This window comes from Euleptes europaea, chromosome 6, assembly GCF_029931775.1.
Source record: "Euleptes europaea isolate rEulEur1 chromosome 6, rEulEur1.hap1, whole genome shotgun sequence".
Lineage (NCBI taxonomy): Eukaryota > Metazoa > Chordata > Lepidosauria > Squamata > Sphaerodactylidae > Euleptes > Euleptes europaea.
This window is the reverse complement of record NC_079317.1, coordinates 8,481,641-8,499,776: the sequence shown is the minus strand read 5'-3', so window position 1 is coordinate 8,499,776 and position 18,136 is coordinate 8,481,641. Positions and strand designations below refer to the sequence as shown.

Below are 18,136 nucleotides of genomic sequence, written 5' to 3'. Positions count from 1 at the left end.
AAACTCTTTTGCAAGAGATGCAAAAATGTTCTGCTTACAATTAATTCCTCTTCTAGATAGTGGAAAATTTGGGCTGCATTTAACCCAGTAACAAGACAGGGAGCAGTAATTGCCACTTCCTGCTGCCGAGCCTCTATCTGCCCCGATAACGGTTTCTGAGGATCCCGGCACCTAGGAACAGCGTTTCCAGGAGACCAGTGGGCTGCATCAGGATGAAAGGAGGCAGGAAGGTTCTGTTCTACTGACAAAAGGGTCTTCCGTTAGTGGCAAATTTAGTCTAGCTCCAAGTCCCATGGTGCAGAGTGGAATGCTGCAGTCCAAGCTCTGCTCACGACCTGAGTTCGATCCCGACGGAAGTCGGTTTCAGGTAGCCGACTCAACGTTGATTCAGCCTTCCACCCTTCCGAGGTCGGTCAAACGAGTACCCAGCTTGCTGGGGATAAAGTGTAGATGACTGGGGAAGGCACTGGCAAACCAGCCCGTAAATATAGTCTGCCTAGGAAACGTCAGGCTGTGACATCACCTGATGCTTGCGTAGGGGACTACCTTTACCTTTTACAAGCCAGCACTTGAGAGAACCGAGACCTGTTATTTTAAGAAACACCTACAGGGCACAATCACCTACACACAAACACCTACAGATGCAGGGAGGAAATTCAACCATTCCATTGCTATAAAGTTAAATAATGATAAGGCATCTTGTATTTGATGTTGACCTAACTATGGATCATTCTAGGTGAAAGCCTGCAACTTGGTTGTCCTGGGCGGGGGGTCATCTATCCTTTCCTTCCTGTGAAAGACAGGCAAAAATGCAGCCAATAGCAAACAACCCCTGAAAGCCTTTCCCCCCCCCCCAAGAATCCCGACATCCCAGCATGGTGTAGTGGTTAAGAGCAGTGGTTTGGAACAGTGGAGTCTGATTTGGAGAACCAGGCTTGATTAGCCTCTGCTGCTCATGTGGAGGAGTGGGGAATCTGATGAACTGGATTTGTTTCCCCACCCCTACATATGCAGCCAGTTTGGTGACCTTGGGCTAGTCACATCTCTCTCAGCCCCACCTACCTCACAGGGTGTCTGTTGTGGGGAGAGGAAAGGGAAGGATTGTAAACCGGTTTGATTCTCCCTTAAGTGGTAAGAGAAAGTCGGCATAGAAAAACCAACTCTTCTACTCCTCACAGCTTTTATTTAGATATTTAACTTCCCCCTTTTCCTACAAGGGGGACCGAGAACAGCTTACAACATCTTTTCCCCACTGTGTAAACCAAGTGGGGCTTCTTGGCCTGATACAGATGATCATCCCATGAAGCATGTCCCAGGTATTATGCAGGTTCTTATGGCTGTAGTCACATTTACCATCTTAGGACAGCAGTATTTACTCCTACTGAAATTTTCACTCCGCAGGAGCAAACTACAGCTATATGTTGAGGTATATATGCCCACTTATATCACCCTCCCCTCCTCCTGTTTTATCCTAACAACTCTGTGAGGTGGGTCAGGTTGAAAGGGTATGACTGGCCCAGGGTCATCCAGAAAACTTCCATGGCACAGTGGGGATTTGAACTTGAGTCCAAGATCCTAGTCCTAGTGGGTCATTATACCAAAAAGGCTGGGGACCACCGTCATATGATAAGCAGATGACTTTATATCCTAGCCAATATATTCTGGCTTCCTCCCCATGCTGAGCCCTTGGACTAAGAATCAAATATGCCCTTTGACAAACAGCAACTGGAAAAAATTTATTTTAGTGCAAGTCCAGCACATACATAATGGCAATTAATAAACAGCTTGCCGTAAAACATTTGTGTCTTAAAGTTACAATGTGTTACATGTTTTCATCATCTGATTCATCCTCTTCCTTTAGAGACTCCTGTGAAAAAAAAAAGCAATTAAAAGATCAGGTCCTTCCGCTTGGTGAGAAGTTACACCCATCCAAATCTCCACAATTTGTGGGGTGAAAGTTTGTGGTCAGACATCGGGCATGGTTACAAGTACCTACTTCACAAAGGTGCAAGTCCTAAAGCAGCTCGAAGTTACTTCTCCAGTGGGTCTAACTGGTATTTTAACACAAAGGATTTTGACCTGGATCCCTTCATCTTTTGCCAACCAGTTATTCTGGGAGGAATCAAAAGGACATTCCTCCCACCCTCCTTAAGAAACCAGGAAAGTATTTGGGACTTGTCTAGGCAAAGTATGGCAAAATGGGGATTACTTCAGAGCTTACCTTGGCATATTTCTCTGCTTCTTCCTTAATGTCTTTTGGGACAACTTCATGTTTTCCTTTCGTTACTGTGAATTTACAGTTTTTGATTATATGATTATTTTTTTACTCTTAGCTATCGCTTTTAAAGCTGCATTCAACGTTAATCGTATTTTTCATGTAATACATGATAGCACTATAAAATATCAAAATATTCTTCACACAAGCACACACACCAGCCGAATGCCTAAATGACAATACTGTTCAGCTGGGAACTCCACCTGCACATGGCAAGCCAAAGAAAAGGCATTATCAGCAAGAAGGATTGGCACTTTGAAATCTTTAAAATGTGTCTACTTCCGTATGGTGACCTTTGTTTCAATCCATCTCAATATAGACTACAAACATTGCGGTGATATGCTCTTTGTAATCAGATGTGCTAGCTTGTGTCTCGGAACATGAATTGTCTTATTTTTTGTACAGCAGCACCTTGAAGATTTTAGAAGAAGAAAAGTTGGTTTTTATATGCCGACTTTCTCTACCACTTAAGGAAGAATCAAGCTGGCTTACAATCACCTTCCCCTCCCCACAACAGACACGCTGTGAGGTAGGTGGGGCTGAGAGAGCTCTAAGAGAGCTGTGGCTAGCCCAAGGTCACCCAGTTAACTTTGTGTGTAGGAGTGGGGAACTAACCCAGTTCACCAGATTATCCTCCGCCGCTCATGTGGAGGAGTGGGGAATCAAAGCCGATTCTCCAGATCAGAGTCCACCACTCCAAACCCCCACTCTTAACCACTACACCATGCGGGCATTTAAATACTGCCTATCATGAATCAGTCACCCTTTGCTTTAAATATCAAGGGTAAGCTATGACTACCCTGACCCGGATAGCCCAGGCTAGCTGAGTCTCATCAGATCTTGGAAGCTAAGCAGGGAGACCACCAAGGAATCCCAGAGTCACTATGCAGAGGCAGGCAATGGCAAAGCCCCCTCTGTTCAGCTCTTGCCGTGAAAACCCCATAAGGGGTCGCCATAAGACAGCTGTGACTCGACAGCACTTTCCCACCAAGCTATAGCTACACTTTGAACTGGTTATTTTTACACACACAAACAAAAACCCAGTCAACATTAGAAGCAATGGAACAGACAAGATACAAGCGATACGTACTTTTGCCAACCCAGCTGAGTTCCAGTTCGAAAGCTTTATCTTTTACTTCATCGTGGACTATGTAAATTCTGGAAAAAATGAAAGGGGAGATGAGAACAGCCATCAGCCACTGATTTGTGAACAAGCAAAATAGGGATTACCACCTCTCCTGCAGCTTCGGAAAGAAATTAAGCAAATCAATAACATTTCACGTAATCTGAAACCAGCAAATTTAGAAATTTTAGACAAGTGCACAGGAATTTATTGCAAAATTAAAGAGTCTGCATCTCAGAATTTCTTGGCTCAATTTACTTTTAGCTCTAAATTACTACCTTCAATAAGCTCAAATCACAGGACTAGCGTTTAGCAACTCAATTATTCACAGTGGAGAAATGTTTTGGTGTTCAAAAGGATATTTTCCAAGTCAGAAGGAATTGGATAGTTGGGTGTTTAAAGAAAAAAAGGCCTCACTTGGCTGAAATCCAAGCCTATTCACCAACACCCACACCAAATCCAGACCTGAATCCACCCTCAAAATAGAAAATATGCTTATTTAGTGTGCTCTGAGGTATGGCTTTTAAATTTAAATAACTAACGTCTTGGTCTACAAAAAAGCATTAAGCACATAAACCTAAAAGGTGAAACTATGGGCAAGAATTGTGCCCTCAAACTGGTTTCAGCTCCAATAGGGCTAGGATCTGGGTTTAAAACTGTCTAGTTTATTTCCTCTAAGTGGCTTCTTCCTCCCCCACACAGTCAAAAGGGGCAGAAACATTTATTCCTCCCCCCCCCCCAGTCTAAAGGGGCAGAAACATTTATTTATTTGTACCCCGCCTTTCTCTGCCGGAAGACCCAAAGCGGCTTATATTATTTTCCTTTCCATTTTATTCTCATGACAACCATGTGAAGTAGGGTAGGCTGAGAATGTGTGACTGGCCCGAGGTCGCCCAGTGAGTTTCCATGGCACAAGTGGGGATTTGAACCCAGGTCTCCCAGATACTACTCCAACATTCTTAAACCACTACAGCACACGTTACAGCTGACCAAAGTCCATCTTTCTTTCAAGATGGAGCAGAAAGGTTTTCTTCCAAGGGAGAGCCACCCAATGAACACAACTGGGGGATGAGGAATGGGCAACCCCCCCCCAAAACACTTACATTTTTGCAACTTCTTTAACAACATCACGGCAAGTCATGTCTTTCATCTGAAGGCAAAATGGACAAGGTTAGAGCTTGATCATATAGGAGAGGCAAAAACACAGGAAGTTACATGCTGTCCTACACTACAGTTCACGAAAGCTCATACCCTACCAGAAATTTTGCTAGTCTTTAAGGTTCTACTGGAATATTGCTCTTGAACACACATGGAGCTGCCTTATACTGAACCAGACCCTTGGTCCATCAAAGTCAGTATTGCCTATTCAGACCGGCAGCGGCTCTCCAGGGTCTCAGGTTGAGGTCTTTCACATCACCTACTTACCCTGGTCCCTTTAAAAGGAGATGCCGGGGATTGAACCTAGGACCTTCTGCATGCCAAGCAGATGCTCTGCCACTGAGCCACGGCCCCTCCCCAACACTTTCTCTCCACTTCTGTTTTTTGGGGGTTGACTGGAAAAGTTGGCAGTTCCAGAGTATGCGGTAGTTGACAGCAGAGGGAGCCTGCGTTTTTGTACTGAAGGAAGTCTGGGCCGGGGAAGGGTGAGGGGCAGAAAGCTGAGATTGGAATGCCTGGAAACAGCTGCCCAGCCTTTGTAGGCACCTATTTCGCAGGCCTCCGAAGGCAACGCCGATAGTACTTGCTTAGAAGCGATTTGGCAACCTATCGGCTGTACCACAAACCTACCTGAAGTTTCTCAATCTCTGTCTTGGCTGCTTGCCTCGCTTTGCCAATGGCGCATCCCCAGTAACCCTGTGAAAGACACCAACAGCAATCCCTCTAATTAAGTGAGCTCACTTCATTCAAATGCAAGCGCTTCAGGAAGCATCATAAAGGATTCATCTGCAAATACACGTGTAGGCCAAAGCCAAGAAGCACCGTAACACACATTCAGCAGGGAAGCCTTAAAACTCCTCGGTATGAAAGATCAGGACCAAACCAGGAGCAGCAGCTGTGGTCTCTCTCATAAAGCTGCTTTGGCTGGTTCTCACCTCGGCTTCCTGTTCATACCTTGTTGATCTGGTTATCTAGAAGAGCTTCTGAACTAGGGACCAGAACCCAGTCCCCAAAAGGCACCCGAGTTGGCTCAGCAGCAGCTTGGCTTAAGCTAAAACCCATACTAGAAGGCAGGGGGTGGCCGTCGCGACAAGGGCGGGGCAGCGTAACAGCTTTCAAACTGCCGGGAAGGAGAAAGGGAGACTAGCAAAGTGGACCCGCCTAGCAGTTGTTCCACCCTGCCTATACAAACGATATATCAGAGGGTTAATATGCACCTAGGTGAGGGGGGGGGGACAGGATTGCTCTCTTGAAGTATTTTAAGGCTGTCACTTAGAGGAGGGCAGGGAGCTGTTCCTGTTGGCAGCAGAGGATAGGACTCGCAAGAATGGGTATAAATTATGGGTGGAAAGGTACCGGCTGGATATTAGGAAACTTTTTTTTGCAGTAGGAGTAGTTCAGAAGTGGAATATGTGGCACCCGCTCTGTTTCAGAATTCCAAAGGTGATTGCAGGTCCATAAAAGCTGGGGACCCCGCTTTAAATTAATCCAAATTTAAAGAGAAATGGGCCCTTTCACCTTGTCTGTGTGTGTTAAGTGCAGTCAAGTCGCTTCCGACTCATGGTGACCCTGTGAATCAATGTCCTCCAGAATGTCCTATACTTAATAGTCTTTCTCCGGTCTTGCTAACTGAGGGGCGTGGCTTCCTTTACAGAGTCGATCCATCTCTTGTTGGGCCTTCCTCTTTTCCTGCTGCCTTCAAACTCTTGTCTGCTAGAGGGAGAGGAGGAGCTGGTCTTTATATGCCGACTTTCTCTCCCACTTAAGGAAGAATCAAATCAGCTTACAATCCCCTTCCCCTCCCCACAACAGACACCCCGTGAGGTAGGTGGGGCTGAGAGAGCTCTAAGACTAGCCCAAGGTCACCCAGTTGGCTTCATGTGGAGGAATGGGTAATCAAACCCGGTTCTCCACATCACAGTCCACCACACCAAACCACCGCTCTTAACCACTGCACCATGCTGGCATCCATGTGAGGCAGAGTTCCAGCACAAGCAGACAATTCGCTGAAGGAGACTGTTTGCTTAAAAAAAAATGCTCACGTATGAAACTCCCGATGGATCGATCATGTAGAGCTGGGAGCCGTCGTCCTCGTCGTACGAACCCAACATGAAGCTGGAAAGAAAAAGAAAAAAACAGCTCACCAGCCATAGGAGAACTGTGGTGCAACCCATACAGATTGCTGAACCCACACCTTCTGTTCAGCTGGCGGAAATGCTGCCAGCAGAACACAACGTTCCCACCTCTCCCAACTCAGAGCTTGCCGAGCTCCCTGAAATGGTGTTCCTTGGGGAAGGGGGACAGAACCCCAAGGAATAGCATGGTGATTAATGTGGGGTGCACGCAGTGGAAGGAGGGAATCTGCAAAAACCACCCCACCCCTGTGGGGGGAAAATGTTGAATACAGCCCATGGTGCAAGAAGTCCTACATCGTAAGAGGGGAGTGGACACACTCATGGAGGAGAGGGTTATTCATAGCTGTTAGTAAAAAGGGATGCTAGTCATGATGCATACCTATTCTCTCCAGGATCAGAAGAGCATGCCTATTCTATTAGGGGCTTTGGAACACAGGCAGGACAAAGCTGCTGCAGTCATCTAGTTTATGAACTTCCTGGAGGCACCTTGTTGGCCACTGTGTGAACAGCCTGCTGGACCTGATGGGCCTTGGTCTGATCCAGCACGACCTTTCTTAAGTTCTTATCATTTGCATTTGTTGTACTGAAAATCGTTGTCATAAGCCATGAATCACGGTTAGTCTTAAGTGCAAAAGCAAGACAGGATAAATGCAGTGGCCATTTTCCAAGCAGCAGTTTCCCCACAGGATGTGTTTAACTGCCCCCCCCCCCCATCTGCCTTATACTGCCAGGCAGCAAGGGGAATTCTGCCACTCTTCTGTACATAACCAGGAGTCTGGGGAAGCAGGGGAGTGCTGCCCAATGGCTGCATCTCAGACTCCCAAGATCCTTGATTTTAGTATTAACTAATGCTTCTGGCAGAGCCCCATTGTGCAGAGTGGAAAGCTGCAGTACTGCAGTCAAAAGCTCTGCTCACGACCTGAGTTCGATTCCGATGGAAGTCGGTTTCAGGTAGCCGGCTCAAGGTTGACTCAGCCTTCCACCCTTCCGAGGTCGGTCAAATGAGTACCCAGCTTGCTGGGGGTAAAGGGAAGACGACTGGGGAAGGTGATGGCAAACCACCCCCGTAAACATAGTCTGCCTAGTAAACGTTAGGATGTGACATCACCCCACGGGGCAGTGATGACTCGGTGCTTGCGCAGGGGACTACCTTTACCTTTAATGCTTCTGGCGGACTCAATGTTTCAGCAAAGAAATCGAAAGCCCAAGGTTGTTTGCTCTTCCAGGTCAGACACCAGAAAACAACTTGGGGACAGCAAGATGTGAAAGATGGTGCACCCTTCAGCATATGGAGAGGTCTCAAACCTTGTTCAGGCAACTAAACAGAGCCCCATCTGAAGAGAGGTGCGCGCTGAGGCCAGAGAGGCCCAACAAGTACCCTTCTTGATACTTGAACTGTGAACACACATAGAGGTTAGTGATTCTGCCAGGGCGGATTTGTGCTGTGATGCTTCTGGTGAGTTTCCGCGTCACTCTGCAGAGCAGTTTGAGGAAGCGTCTTTTTTGAATTAAAAGAACTTCTGCCCTTGGGGAAAGCGCTATGTGGAAACATGCCAGGCAGCACATTCCTGCACCCAGGGGAGGCGTGTCTCTCTTTCCTTCCCTGGTGCTTTTAAGGCCAGTTTTGGTGCTTCCCTTTTTTGTGTGTGTGTGCGTCATCCCTAAAAACCATCAGAGGTGGCAGAACGTCCCCACCCCCAGATGCAGAACTTCTTTTCCCTCAGAGCTTCCGAGAACTCCAGCACAGTATCTTGAGTAGGAGCTGCAAGGCTATTTTAGTTGTGCATTTTGTGGGCAGATGTGCCTGGCCCCCTCATCTTCAATGTTCAGGAGGCAGTTGAAGGCAATCTTATACAGGGGCTGCATTTGACTGATTTCAGTTTTATTTACAGGCAGTCCTAGTTGGAGATTTTCAGTTGTGGTCTCTATCGTTTCATTTATTGACACACATGAACACATGAAGCTGCCTTATACTGAATCAAACCCTTGATCCATCAAAGTCAGTATTGTCTACTCAGACCGGCAGTGGCTCTCCAGGGTCTCAGGCTGAGGTCTTTCACATCACCTACTTGCCTGGTCCCTTTAACTGGAGATGTCGGGGATCGAACCGGGGACCTACAACTCGGCTGGTTGCTCGATTTTGTATCCAAGCCTGTAATTTTAGAAAAAGTAAAAAGGGCCTTTTGACATAAAGAGTGATAGAGTTTTAAAGTTTCTGGGTAGGATTTAAATTTTTAGTATTTGTCAAGGAGAATTTCAAATTGTAAATTTGTTTATAGGTTTATTGGTTATGTTTATACTGCAGTTTGTGTTTGGTATATTCCATGTTTGTTGGCAGTTGCTACATGAGTACAGTTGTATACTGATCTTATTCCTTTTGTTTATTCCCTGTACTTGTTTGTGTTAGTCGTGGACCATAATAAAGTTTTAATGTAATGAACCTGGGACCTTCTGCATGCCAGGCAGATGCTCTACCAAGAAAAGGCGACTAGTAAATGTTTCAAATACATACGTACCTGCAGCCAAACGGTCTGACAGCACTATACAGTGTGTAGGCATGCACGTACATAGCCACTCGGTCGGCAAGATGCTAAAGGAAATGGGGGGAGGGGAGAGAAATTGAAAGGTTTTTAGAATACTGAAAGCTAAAGGTAATCAATTCTCGACTGATTTGTTAAAACATTTATATCCCGCCTTTCCGTGTAGTTCAAGGCAGAAGCGCCGTTGACCAGTAACAGGGAAGCTATCAGCAGCTGCAGAAACCTACTTTGAGTGGAATATTATAACCATAGTTGGATCTGAAGTTTGACGCTTCTTCCCTTGCTATGTCAGCCAGAGATCGGGCATCTGCCAGGAGTCCTGCGACAGCCTGAAATGAAGAGTGTCATGTCTCAAAAGAAAGTCAGAGCAAGAGTCTCAAGAGACCGAACATCCCGGTTTATCTCCAAGCAACATTTCTTTGTTATCCTTCACATCAGCCACGTGATTACCAAGCACAAGTTTCCAGAGCTGGAAAAACTAGTATTGCCACCCACACAAGCTGAGGCCTGACACTCTTCCTGGGTGAAAGCTGCATTATCTGAAGGCCTCTTTAAACAACGGGAGATCTGACATACATGTTTGGCCACGTGTTTGTAATAACCATGCTAAAGGCCTATGGCATGAAGCACCGACTGACTCACCATTCCGACATGTCGATCGACGTTAAAGAGACGTTTGTTGGAGCCTTCTTCGTACAGCTTGGACAGCACTAGTTTTTCTACTCCGAAGACTACGCCGTCCTTGCATCTTATCCCGATGGCTGTACTGAAAAGAAGCCCCGTGACAACCATCAGTTCACAGTATTTATGACACTTTTCTAGTGTGAAGGTAAATAGAAAAGTCAAGGAAGAAGAGTTGGTTTTTATACCCCACTTTTCTCTACTGAAAGGAGTCTCAAAGCAGCTTCTAATCACCTTCCTCCTCCCCAACAGGCACCTTGTGAGGTAGGTGGGGCTGAGGGAGCTCTGAGGCCCAAGGTCACCCAGCAGGCTTAATGTGGAGGAGCAGGGAAATCGACCCAGTTCACCAGATTAGAGTCCACCGCTCTTAACCACTATACCATGCTGGCTCTCAATCAAGCAATCAAGTTTAATAATGAGGAAGCCAGTTCTTATACCAAGTCTCTGCCAGTAACAAGACAGTTCCTACATCAAGTTTCTGCCAGTAACAAGACACTAACCTAGTCAAACAAGTGCCTTCATAAACAGAACAGTCTGGTCAAAACAATGCATATGCCAAGTAGGACACCCAAGCCACTTTAACAGAAAGTGGAATTACAAAATAACCCAGGAAAATTGGTTCTTGTAGGTTATCCGGGCTGTGTAACCGTGGTCTTGGAATTTTCTTTCCTGACGTTTCGCCAGCAGCTGTGGCAGGCATCTTCAGAGTAGTAACACTGAAGTAGTAACACTGAAGGACAGTGTCTCTCAGTGTCAAGTGTGTAGGAAGAGTCAGAGAGGGGTTGGGTTTGAGCTGAGTACTGTCCTGCAGACGTAATGTGCTAATCATTGTCCTGTAAGTATCAAGATAATGTATTAATTAATTAGCACATTACGTCTGCAGGACAGTACTCAGCTCAAACCCAGCCCCTCTCTGACTCTTCCTACACACTTGACACTGAGAGACACTGTCCTTCAGTGTTACTACTCTGAAGATGCCTGCCACAGCTGCTGGCGAAACGTCAGGAAAGAAAATTCCAAGACCACGGTTACACAGCCCGGATAACCTACAAGAACCAATGAACTCTGACCGTGAAAGCCTTCGACAATATTTTGAACCCAGGAAAACCCACTGGAATAATAATAATAATTTTCTAAACAGATGAGATCACAATAGTTTCCTGCAGCCTCATATTCAGAAGCCTCACAGCCCTTGTGTTTGTTATGAAGAAGAGTTGGTTTTTATATGCTGACTTTCTTTACCCTTTAAGGAGAATCAAACTGGTTTACAACCGCCTTCCTTTCCTCTTCCAACAACAGACACCTTGTGAGGTAGGTGGGACTGAGAGAGTTCAAAGAGAATGTGACCAGCCCAAGGTCACCCAGCAGGCTTCATGTGGAGAAGTGGGGAAACCAACTCATTTCTCCAGATTACAGTCCACCGCTCCTAACCACTACACCACACTGGTTCTTCTCCTCTGGATAATGTGAGACTGGCCAGAAGAAGAAAAGTTGGTTTTTATATACCGACTTTCTCTACCACTTAAGGAAGAATAAAACCAGCTTACAATCACCTTCCCTTCCCCACAACAGACACCCTGTAAGTTAGGTGGGGCTGAGAGACCTGTGACTAGCCCAAGGTCACCCAGCTGACTTCATGTTTAAGAGTGGAGAAACCAACCCAGTTCACCAGATTAGCCTCTGCTGCTCATGTGGAGGAGTGGGGAATCAAACCCGGTTCTCCAGATCAGAGTCCACCACTCCAAATCACCGCTCTTAACCACTACACCACGCTGGCTCTCAAGCTACCACATACAGCCTCTTGCATAATTTTAACAGTGTGTTTAATATTTAGATTTTTTTGTCTCCAACTGCATCATGTATCTGGCAGGACTGAGGAACAACCTAAAGGTACAGCCCTGTTCACAATGAAGTCAATAGAAAAATTATCTCAGACTGACTTTTGAAAGAGCAAAACTGCAGTCTAGACGGAGCTTAGAGGCACCTTCTTTTGAATGAATGTGAACACGAGATTAGGTTGTAAGGCCACAGTGTTTACTTGGAAACGAAATCAATTGGGAGTCTCTTCCAAGTAGACATGCTGCAAGAGCAGTGTCACTCCCTATGTTTAATCTCGCGGGATTTATGAGATTTGAACGCAGATGCAAGTGAGGAAGAGCCACGGCTCACCAATAAAGTATGTGCTTTATATACTGGAAAACCCAGATTCAATATCCATCCCGCGGCCTGGCAAAGCATGGCCAGTCAGAACACAACGGCTCTGGGCCAGGTGGACCTACAGTCTCACTTGGGGTAAGGCAGCTTCACATGCTGTTTGAGGAAAAATTAAGAACAATTCTCTGCACAATAATAATAATAGTCCCACAACTTGCTTCTCTCATTATTTTGAAATGGCAAGACAATGGAAATAGTTATCACTCCTACCTACTGTTCTCCACAGCTTTCATAGCATACTCCACTTGAAACACTCTGCCATCTGGAGAAAACGTAGAGGCCGACAGGTCATACTGTAAAAGATGAGCACATACTTTGAATAATTTAAAAGAAAACAACTGGAGCCAGAGATAGCAGACATGGAGCTCATTAGCTTACTGCACTACTTGGCTTGGTGTTCAAATAAAGGTTGTACATAGTTCTTTTTCAGCATTAATACACAAACACAAAAAGAATCAGAAATACAATGTGTTTTCTATAGTTAAGTTCGTTACCACCTTATGAATCATGAGCAACAGTAAACTATTAAATATAGCATTTTCTAGAGCAATAAAAACAGCTACTGCCACAAGATTTAAATCAACATGCCTTGGTGATTGTATCAAACTGTCAGTAGATATATGAATGCCTGGAAAGTTAAAAAAAAAACTCCCACCTCTGGGACTTGGGGTTGGGGGAAGAGTTGGAAAAACTATTAATTTTTCCCCCTTTAGAATGAGTAAAACCGTTTTTAAGACTTGGTTTTGCTTAAGATGTACGGCATTCAACTTTTATAGTGGAAATAAGACAAAAATACTTCTGTGAAATATTATTCTCTTTCAGAAAGAGTGAAATAGCTAAAATAGATCACAGCAATTTGTAGCTCACTGTTGCTTTAATATCTGTATTTGATGTTTTGTTTGTAGAAAAGTAAGGATATTTATACTTTCCATAAATATAACACTTAATACAAATCTATATGCTAAGTTTTAAAAAGATGTGTTTTGTGTTACTAAAACTACAAAACAGGTTTACGTTGGATAGGAAAGTATTGCCTATATTTCAATTCCCCACTCCCCAATTTAAAAAACACACGACTTTATCCCACGGCTTTACATTCTGGAAATTGTATATCTCTGCAGTTAGTATTTACTTTTCATTTCAGGAATACCTTAAGTGCTCAAGGGAAGTTAGATTCAAATCAGTGATTGGCCTTTGTGATTTTAAATTGCTTTGACACAAATCATTCCACCCTGTGCTCATGTAGCATCGACTCATGTAGTATCTTTCAAGGTAGTCTGAGAGAGAAAAAATTGCTCTCCTTACACTGGTGAGAGGGTGTGGCTTAGCACAGTGATCCAAGACAGACCTTAAGGAAGAAATCTGTGCATCTTACAGTGCAATTCTATGTACAGCTACTGCAGATTAAGCCCACAGATTTCCTTGGACTGGATTAACTCCACGTAGGACCGTGCTGCTAGAGGTGCATCTCAGACCTTTACACAGCTACTGTGAGTAAGAGCAACTCACAATTCATTCATCCACCTGCTGAAATTTAGCAAAAATGGCACACGTGAAGGAACACTGTGCCACTAGTCTCCCCATCCCCACAACTGCAGCCAGCTGAAGTGGAGCAAGGGTGTCACATGATTTATATACCACTAGAAGTCACAGTGAGAGGAGACACAGGACTGTGGTTTCTCATTGGCAGAATCCTGTGTCTTAAGGTCTAGCTACCATTTATGCTTTAGAGAACCACAGAATCAGCGACACGGACTTTTGAAAGCATCTTCGCTTGATTTCCTTGCACAAATTTTAATACTGTATTGCCTTAAGGAGTTGCATCTATTATTGGCACTGGATGAACATTACACTTAGCATTCTGTCTTTCTTCAGGGTGCATGAGAACAGATTTTAAGCAACCAAACAACAAGATGCGTACAATTGCTTTCAGGTGAACAAGGCTGCAATCCTGGGGTCTTATTTGAAAATACATGGAATTTGTTCTGAGTAATTATGCTCATAATGATGGTATGTGATGCTATTACCTTTGCAAATTCCATTCTTCTCTTTCCTGTTCTTGGTTCAAGAATGTCCCTAGGGATCGTTTGCTTATGCTGGCCGACAGCAGCCTCTGCTGGCCAATCAAGATGACAGAAAATGGGCTCTTAACTTTCCAAAAATTTCTCTTTCAGCGTTAAGACAATTAACTCTGCCATGGAAACTTGCTGGGTGACCTTGGGCCATTCACACAGTCTCAACCCTAACCTTGCCAAGTATTTGGATGGGAGACCTCCAAGGAATACCAGGGAAACAGAGTTGGAAGGGACCACCAGGGTCATCGAGTCCACCCCCCTGCCCAATGCAGAAAATTCACAACTACCTCTCCCCCACCTCCAGTGACCCCCTACTCCATGCCCAGACGATGGCCAAGATGCCCTCCCTCTCATCATCTGCAATGGCAAACCACCTCTAAACCTCTCTTGCCTTTTTGCATTGCCAAAATCCCCTGTTTTCCACCACACATTGTGTATGTTATTATAACTGATATTAAAGGTATGTCAGAACATTGCTGGAGCTTGCCACTGCACAACATCTGTTGTCTGTTACAATCAGTGTGAATCTGGAGACAAGTATGCATTTATTTATTTATATCTTGCTTTTCTCCCCAGCTAGAACTCAAAGCAGCTTAAAATAATGTTCTCCCCTCCTCCATTTTCTTACTACAACAACAACTCTGTGAGGTAGGCCAGGGCGAGTTTGTGATGGCCCAAAGTCAACCAGCAAGTTTCCATGTTAGAAGTGGGGATCTGACCCCAGGTCTCCCAGGATCCTAGTTTAACACTCTATACAATACCCTATTCCAGGAGATTCAGCAAGTCAACAGGATTCTTAACATTAAGACGCATCCCCCCAAATCAATAAGGTATTTTGTTAGCACTTTTAGCATATCAAACAATGTAGTGAATAAACCAGTAGGATCCACCATGTCTAATTTCTCAGAAACACCATGAGGACAGTAGGAGTCTGGGTTGTGGGATGTTCTTGCAGCATCACAGATGTATCCTTGAAGGCCTTGGATGGACCCAGAATCAGGACACAAACATAAAAACAATAAGTATCCAGACAGAACTTATCTAGGTATGGAAGACAAGGTAAATCCAATGGAGAAATTCCATGGTTCTGACAACTAGCGGGTGGAAAAAGGTATGGTTCCTACACGGTAAATGATAGATGCCACCCACTCAAGAGTGACTCACATCTTCTGCACTGGCCACTTGTAACAACTCTGCGAATAAAAAGCATCTTACCATTATCTCATGTGAACCACCAAGCCACAACATGCCTCAATAACAACCTTATCACAACACAATTAGCTTTTTAACAGAAAAGCCCTCAAGTTTCACCCTTTCCCAAACCTCACCTATGAGAAGTTGCTTTATAACCAATTCAGACTATTTGTACAGATAGGGAGGGACTGTGGCTCAGTGGCAGAGCATCTGCTTGGCATGCAGAAGGTCCCAGGTTCAACCCCCGGCATCTCCAGTTAAAGGGACTAGGCAAGTAGGTGATGTGAAAGACCTCCGCCTGAGACCCTGGAGAGCCGCTGCTGGTCTGAGTAGACAATACTGACTTTGATGGACCAAAGGTCTGATTCAGTAGAAGGCAGCTTCATATGTTTAAGGGAAGGGCCATAGTTCAGTGGTAGAGCATCTGCTCGGCATGCAGAAGGGCCCCAGATTCAATCCCCAGCATCTCCAATTAAAGGTGATGCAAGTAGGTGATGTGAAACACCTCTGCCTGAGACCAAGGAGAGCCGCTGCCGATCTACTGACGTGGATGGGCCAAGGGTCTGATTCAGAATAATGTGTAGGTCTGCTTCATGTGTAGGTCTGCTCATTCAGAACAATGTGTAGGTCTGCTCAATCTGCCAACATGGCTATCCTCTGAAACCACTTTTGTCAGTTTTGACTCTCACATGAACACATGAAGCTGCCTTCTACTGAATCAGACCCTTGGTCCATCAAGGTCAGTATTATCTACTCAGACCGGCAGTGGCTCTCCAGGGTCTCAGGCAGAGAAGTTTCTCACATCACCTACCTGCCTAGTGCCTTTAACTGGAGATGCCGGGGACTGAACCTGGGACCTGCTGCATGCCAAGCAGAAGCTCTGCCACTGAGCTACGGCCGAGGAGTTCACAGGCTACCCGTAACCCGCCTTGAGTCCCAGTGAGAAAGGCGGACTAGAAATGAAGCTAATCACAATTACAACAATCCACCCCCAAGACCTCCCCTTTGGAGCATCCTCGGGACAACCTCCCTCCTCCTTCCCCCCTCCCCACGCGCCGCTTCTTCCGCTTTCGGTTTCCAGGGTGACTCAGCATCCAACCCGGTCTCGTTCCGTAAGCGCCTGTGGTGACGTCAGTAGGAGGAGAGCAAACCCCCTCCCCCCAGCTGCACCTACAGACCCGTATGTAGCCAAGGGAGGGGGTGGATGAAGAGGCGAGAAGAAGCCCCCGATTTTCCCCAGTTCTGCCCACGGACTCCGGCGGCCATGTCGCTCTCTCCCGGCCCCGCGCCGTCTCGCTTACCCCGGTGCCGATGGAGCTCATGGCGAAGGAGACCCCAGGAGCCGATCCGAGTCGTTCCGCCCCTCACCGGCCTTCGTTTCTCTTCCTTCGCCCCTCAGACTCTCACCCCCTCGCGGTTCTCGGGCACCGTCCAACAACACGCGCGCCCATTGGACGCCTCCTTTGACGCGCCGGCCAATCGGAACAGCCCCGCTGGGATGCGTGTGTGCGCGCGCACTCTCAGGAGCGCCGAGTCACCGCCGCCGAAACCAGGCGTGGGTTTTTTCAGCATGGAGTGCGCATGCGTAAAGTGACCATTAAGAAGGTGTCTTTCTGAGTGGAAAACAGCGCCCGGCTAGCTCAGTCGGTAGAGCATGGGACTCTTAATCCCAGGGTCGTGGGTTCGAGCCCCACGTTGGGCGGCTAGTTTTTTCCTAGTGTGTCAACTTGATTTAGTCGTTTTGCAACTACAGTTCGCGAAACAATCGACAAGGCTCTACCCTATTCAACCGTCATTGTCTATGCTGCTGCAGTTCTTAATATCAGAAATAGATTGGTTAAAATTAAGCATCGAAGGCTCCAATTGGGCTGTTAATTTTAGCTGTACCTATGCCATACTCCACAGGGGTGTTGTAAGGATGATTGCATGTTCCATGGTAATAATTCCAGGGCAGTTAGCATCTGCCAGCGTGGGATCTGGTCCACAAAAGTTTATGTTGGGAATAAATTTTGTTAGTTATGGTTGATATTTAAGGTTGCCAACCTCCAGGTGGCACCTGGAGATCTCCTGGAATTACAACTGACCTCCAGAAAACACAGATCAGTTCCCCTGGGGGAAAAATGGCTGCTTTGGAAGGTGGTGTCAGGCTGCTATCTCGGTTTCGTTATTGCCTCTGTCTCTGCGCTGTATTGTCTGCCCCCCAAGGTCGCATACCTAGGCCTGGGAACTCAGCTCCTGGGAAACTGTATTCAGCCTATGCGTGTAATCTCCCGCCTTTCCTGCCTTATAATATCTCCCAGCTAGTGAGTCTCTCATAGCTGTCATTTTATTCGTTTGCACTGTATGCCTATTTGACCAGTAAAAGCCATCTGTTTGGACTCTATATGACTTTGTGGTGATTTCTGGTTCTGTGGGCCAAGGGCTGACATTATGACAGCTATCTCTCTTCACCATTCTACTAGCCAGGCTGGAGCCCAGGGGGGTTCGCCTGCCACTTGGATGGGAGCTGTGCAGCTCTCCAGGTGATCTACTACCCTGGAGCCCTTCTCTGAGGATCCTACTCTGTTACAAGACGTAATCGCTGAACTTTTCCGGACGATCCGAGAGGTTTGCCGCTTGAGGGGACTGGTACAGGAACAGTGGCAATCTCTTACAGGACGTCTCTGGATGTTAACGTCGGAGGATACTGATGCTCGTTTAGATCTTCAGGACTTGGATCAATTACTGGACGATGCCCGATT

At 46.0% G+C, this 18,136-nt stretch overlaps 1 protein-coding gene and 1 non-coding gene across 2 annotated transcripts; one reads left to right on the top strand and one right to left on the bottom strand.

Moving 5' to 3' along the window:
• Nucleotides 1–1,750: 1,750 nt before the first annotated feature.
• Nucleotides 1,751–16,741, bottom strand: PSMA3 (proteasome 20S subunit alpha 3). Its single transcript, XM_056852165.1, has 11 exons — nucleotides 16,697–16,741; nucleotides 12,337–12,419; nucleotides 9,874–9,997; nucleotides 9,459–9,560; nucleotides 9,208–9,281; nucleotides 6,599–6,671; nucleotides 5,187–5,252; nucleotides 4,502–4,548; nucleotides 3,366–3,433; nucleotides 2,222–2,286; nucleotides 1,751–1,867 (listed from the first exon to the last, which is right to left on the bottom strand). Exons 1-11 carry the CDS (start codon nucleotides 16,715–16,717, stop codon nucleotides 1,823–1,825), a joined length of 768 nt encoding a protein of 255 aa, XP_056708143.1. The 5' UTR covers nucleotides 16,718–16,741; the 3' UTR covers nucleotides 1,751–1,822.
• Nucleotides 16,742–17,024: 283 nt separating this feature from the next.
• TRNAK-CUU (transfer RNA lysine (anticodon CUU)) lies at nucleotides 17,025–17,097 on the top strand. The gene has a single exon. It is a non-coding gene; the product is annotated as a tRNA-Lys (tRNA).
• The last annotated feature ends 1,039 nt before the right edge of the window (nucleotides 17,098–18,136 follow it).

Excerpts from the sequence above, each read along its gene's own strand:
- PSMA3 (XM_056852165.1), bottom strand. The coding sequence starts at position 16,717 with ATGAGCTCCATCGGCACCGGG. Across the intron at positions 6,672-9,207 it reads GTCAGACCGTTTGGCTGCAG|CTTCATGTTGGGTTCGTACG; the intron begins GTACGTATGTAT and ends TTTTCTTTCCAG. Across the intron at positions 3,434-4,501 it reads GTTAAAGAAGTTGCAAAAAT|AATTTACATAGTCCACGATG; the intron begins GTAAGTGTTTTG and ends CATTTTTTCCAG.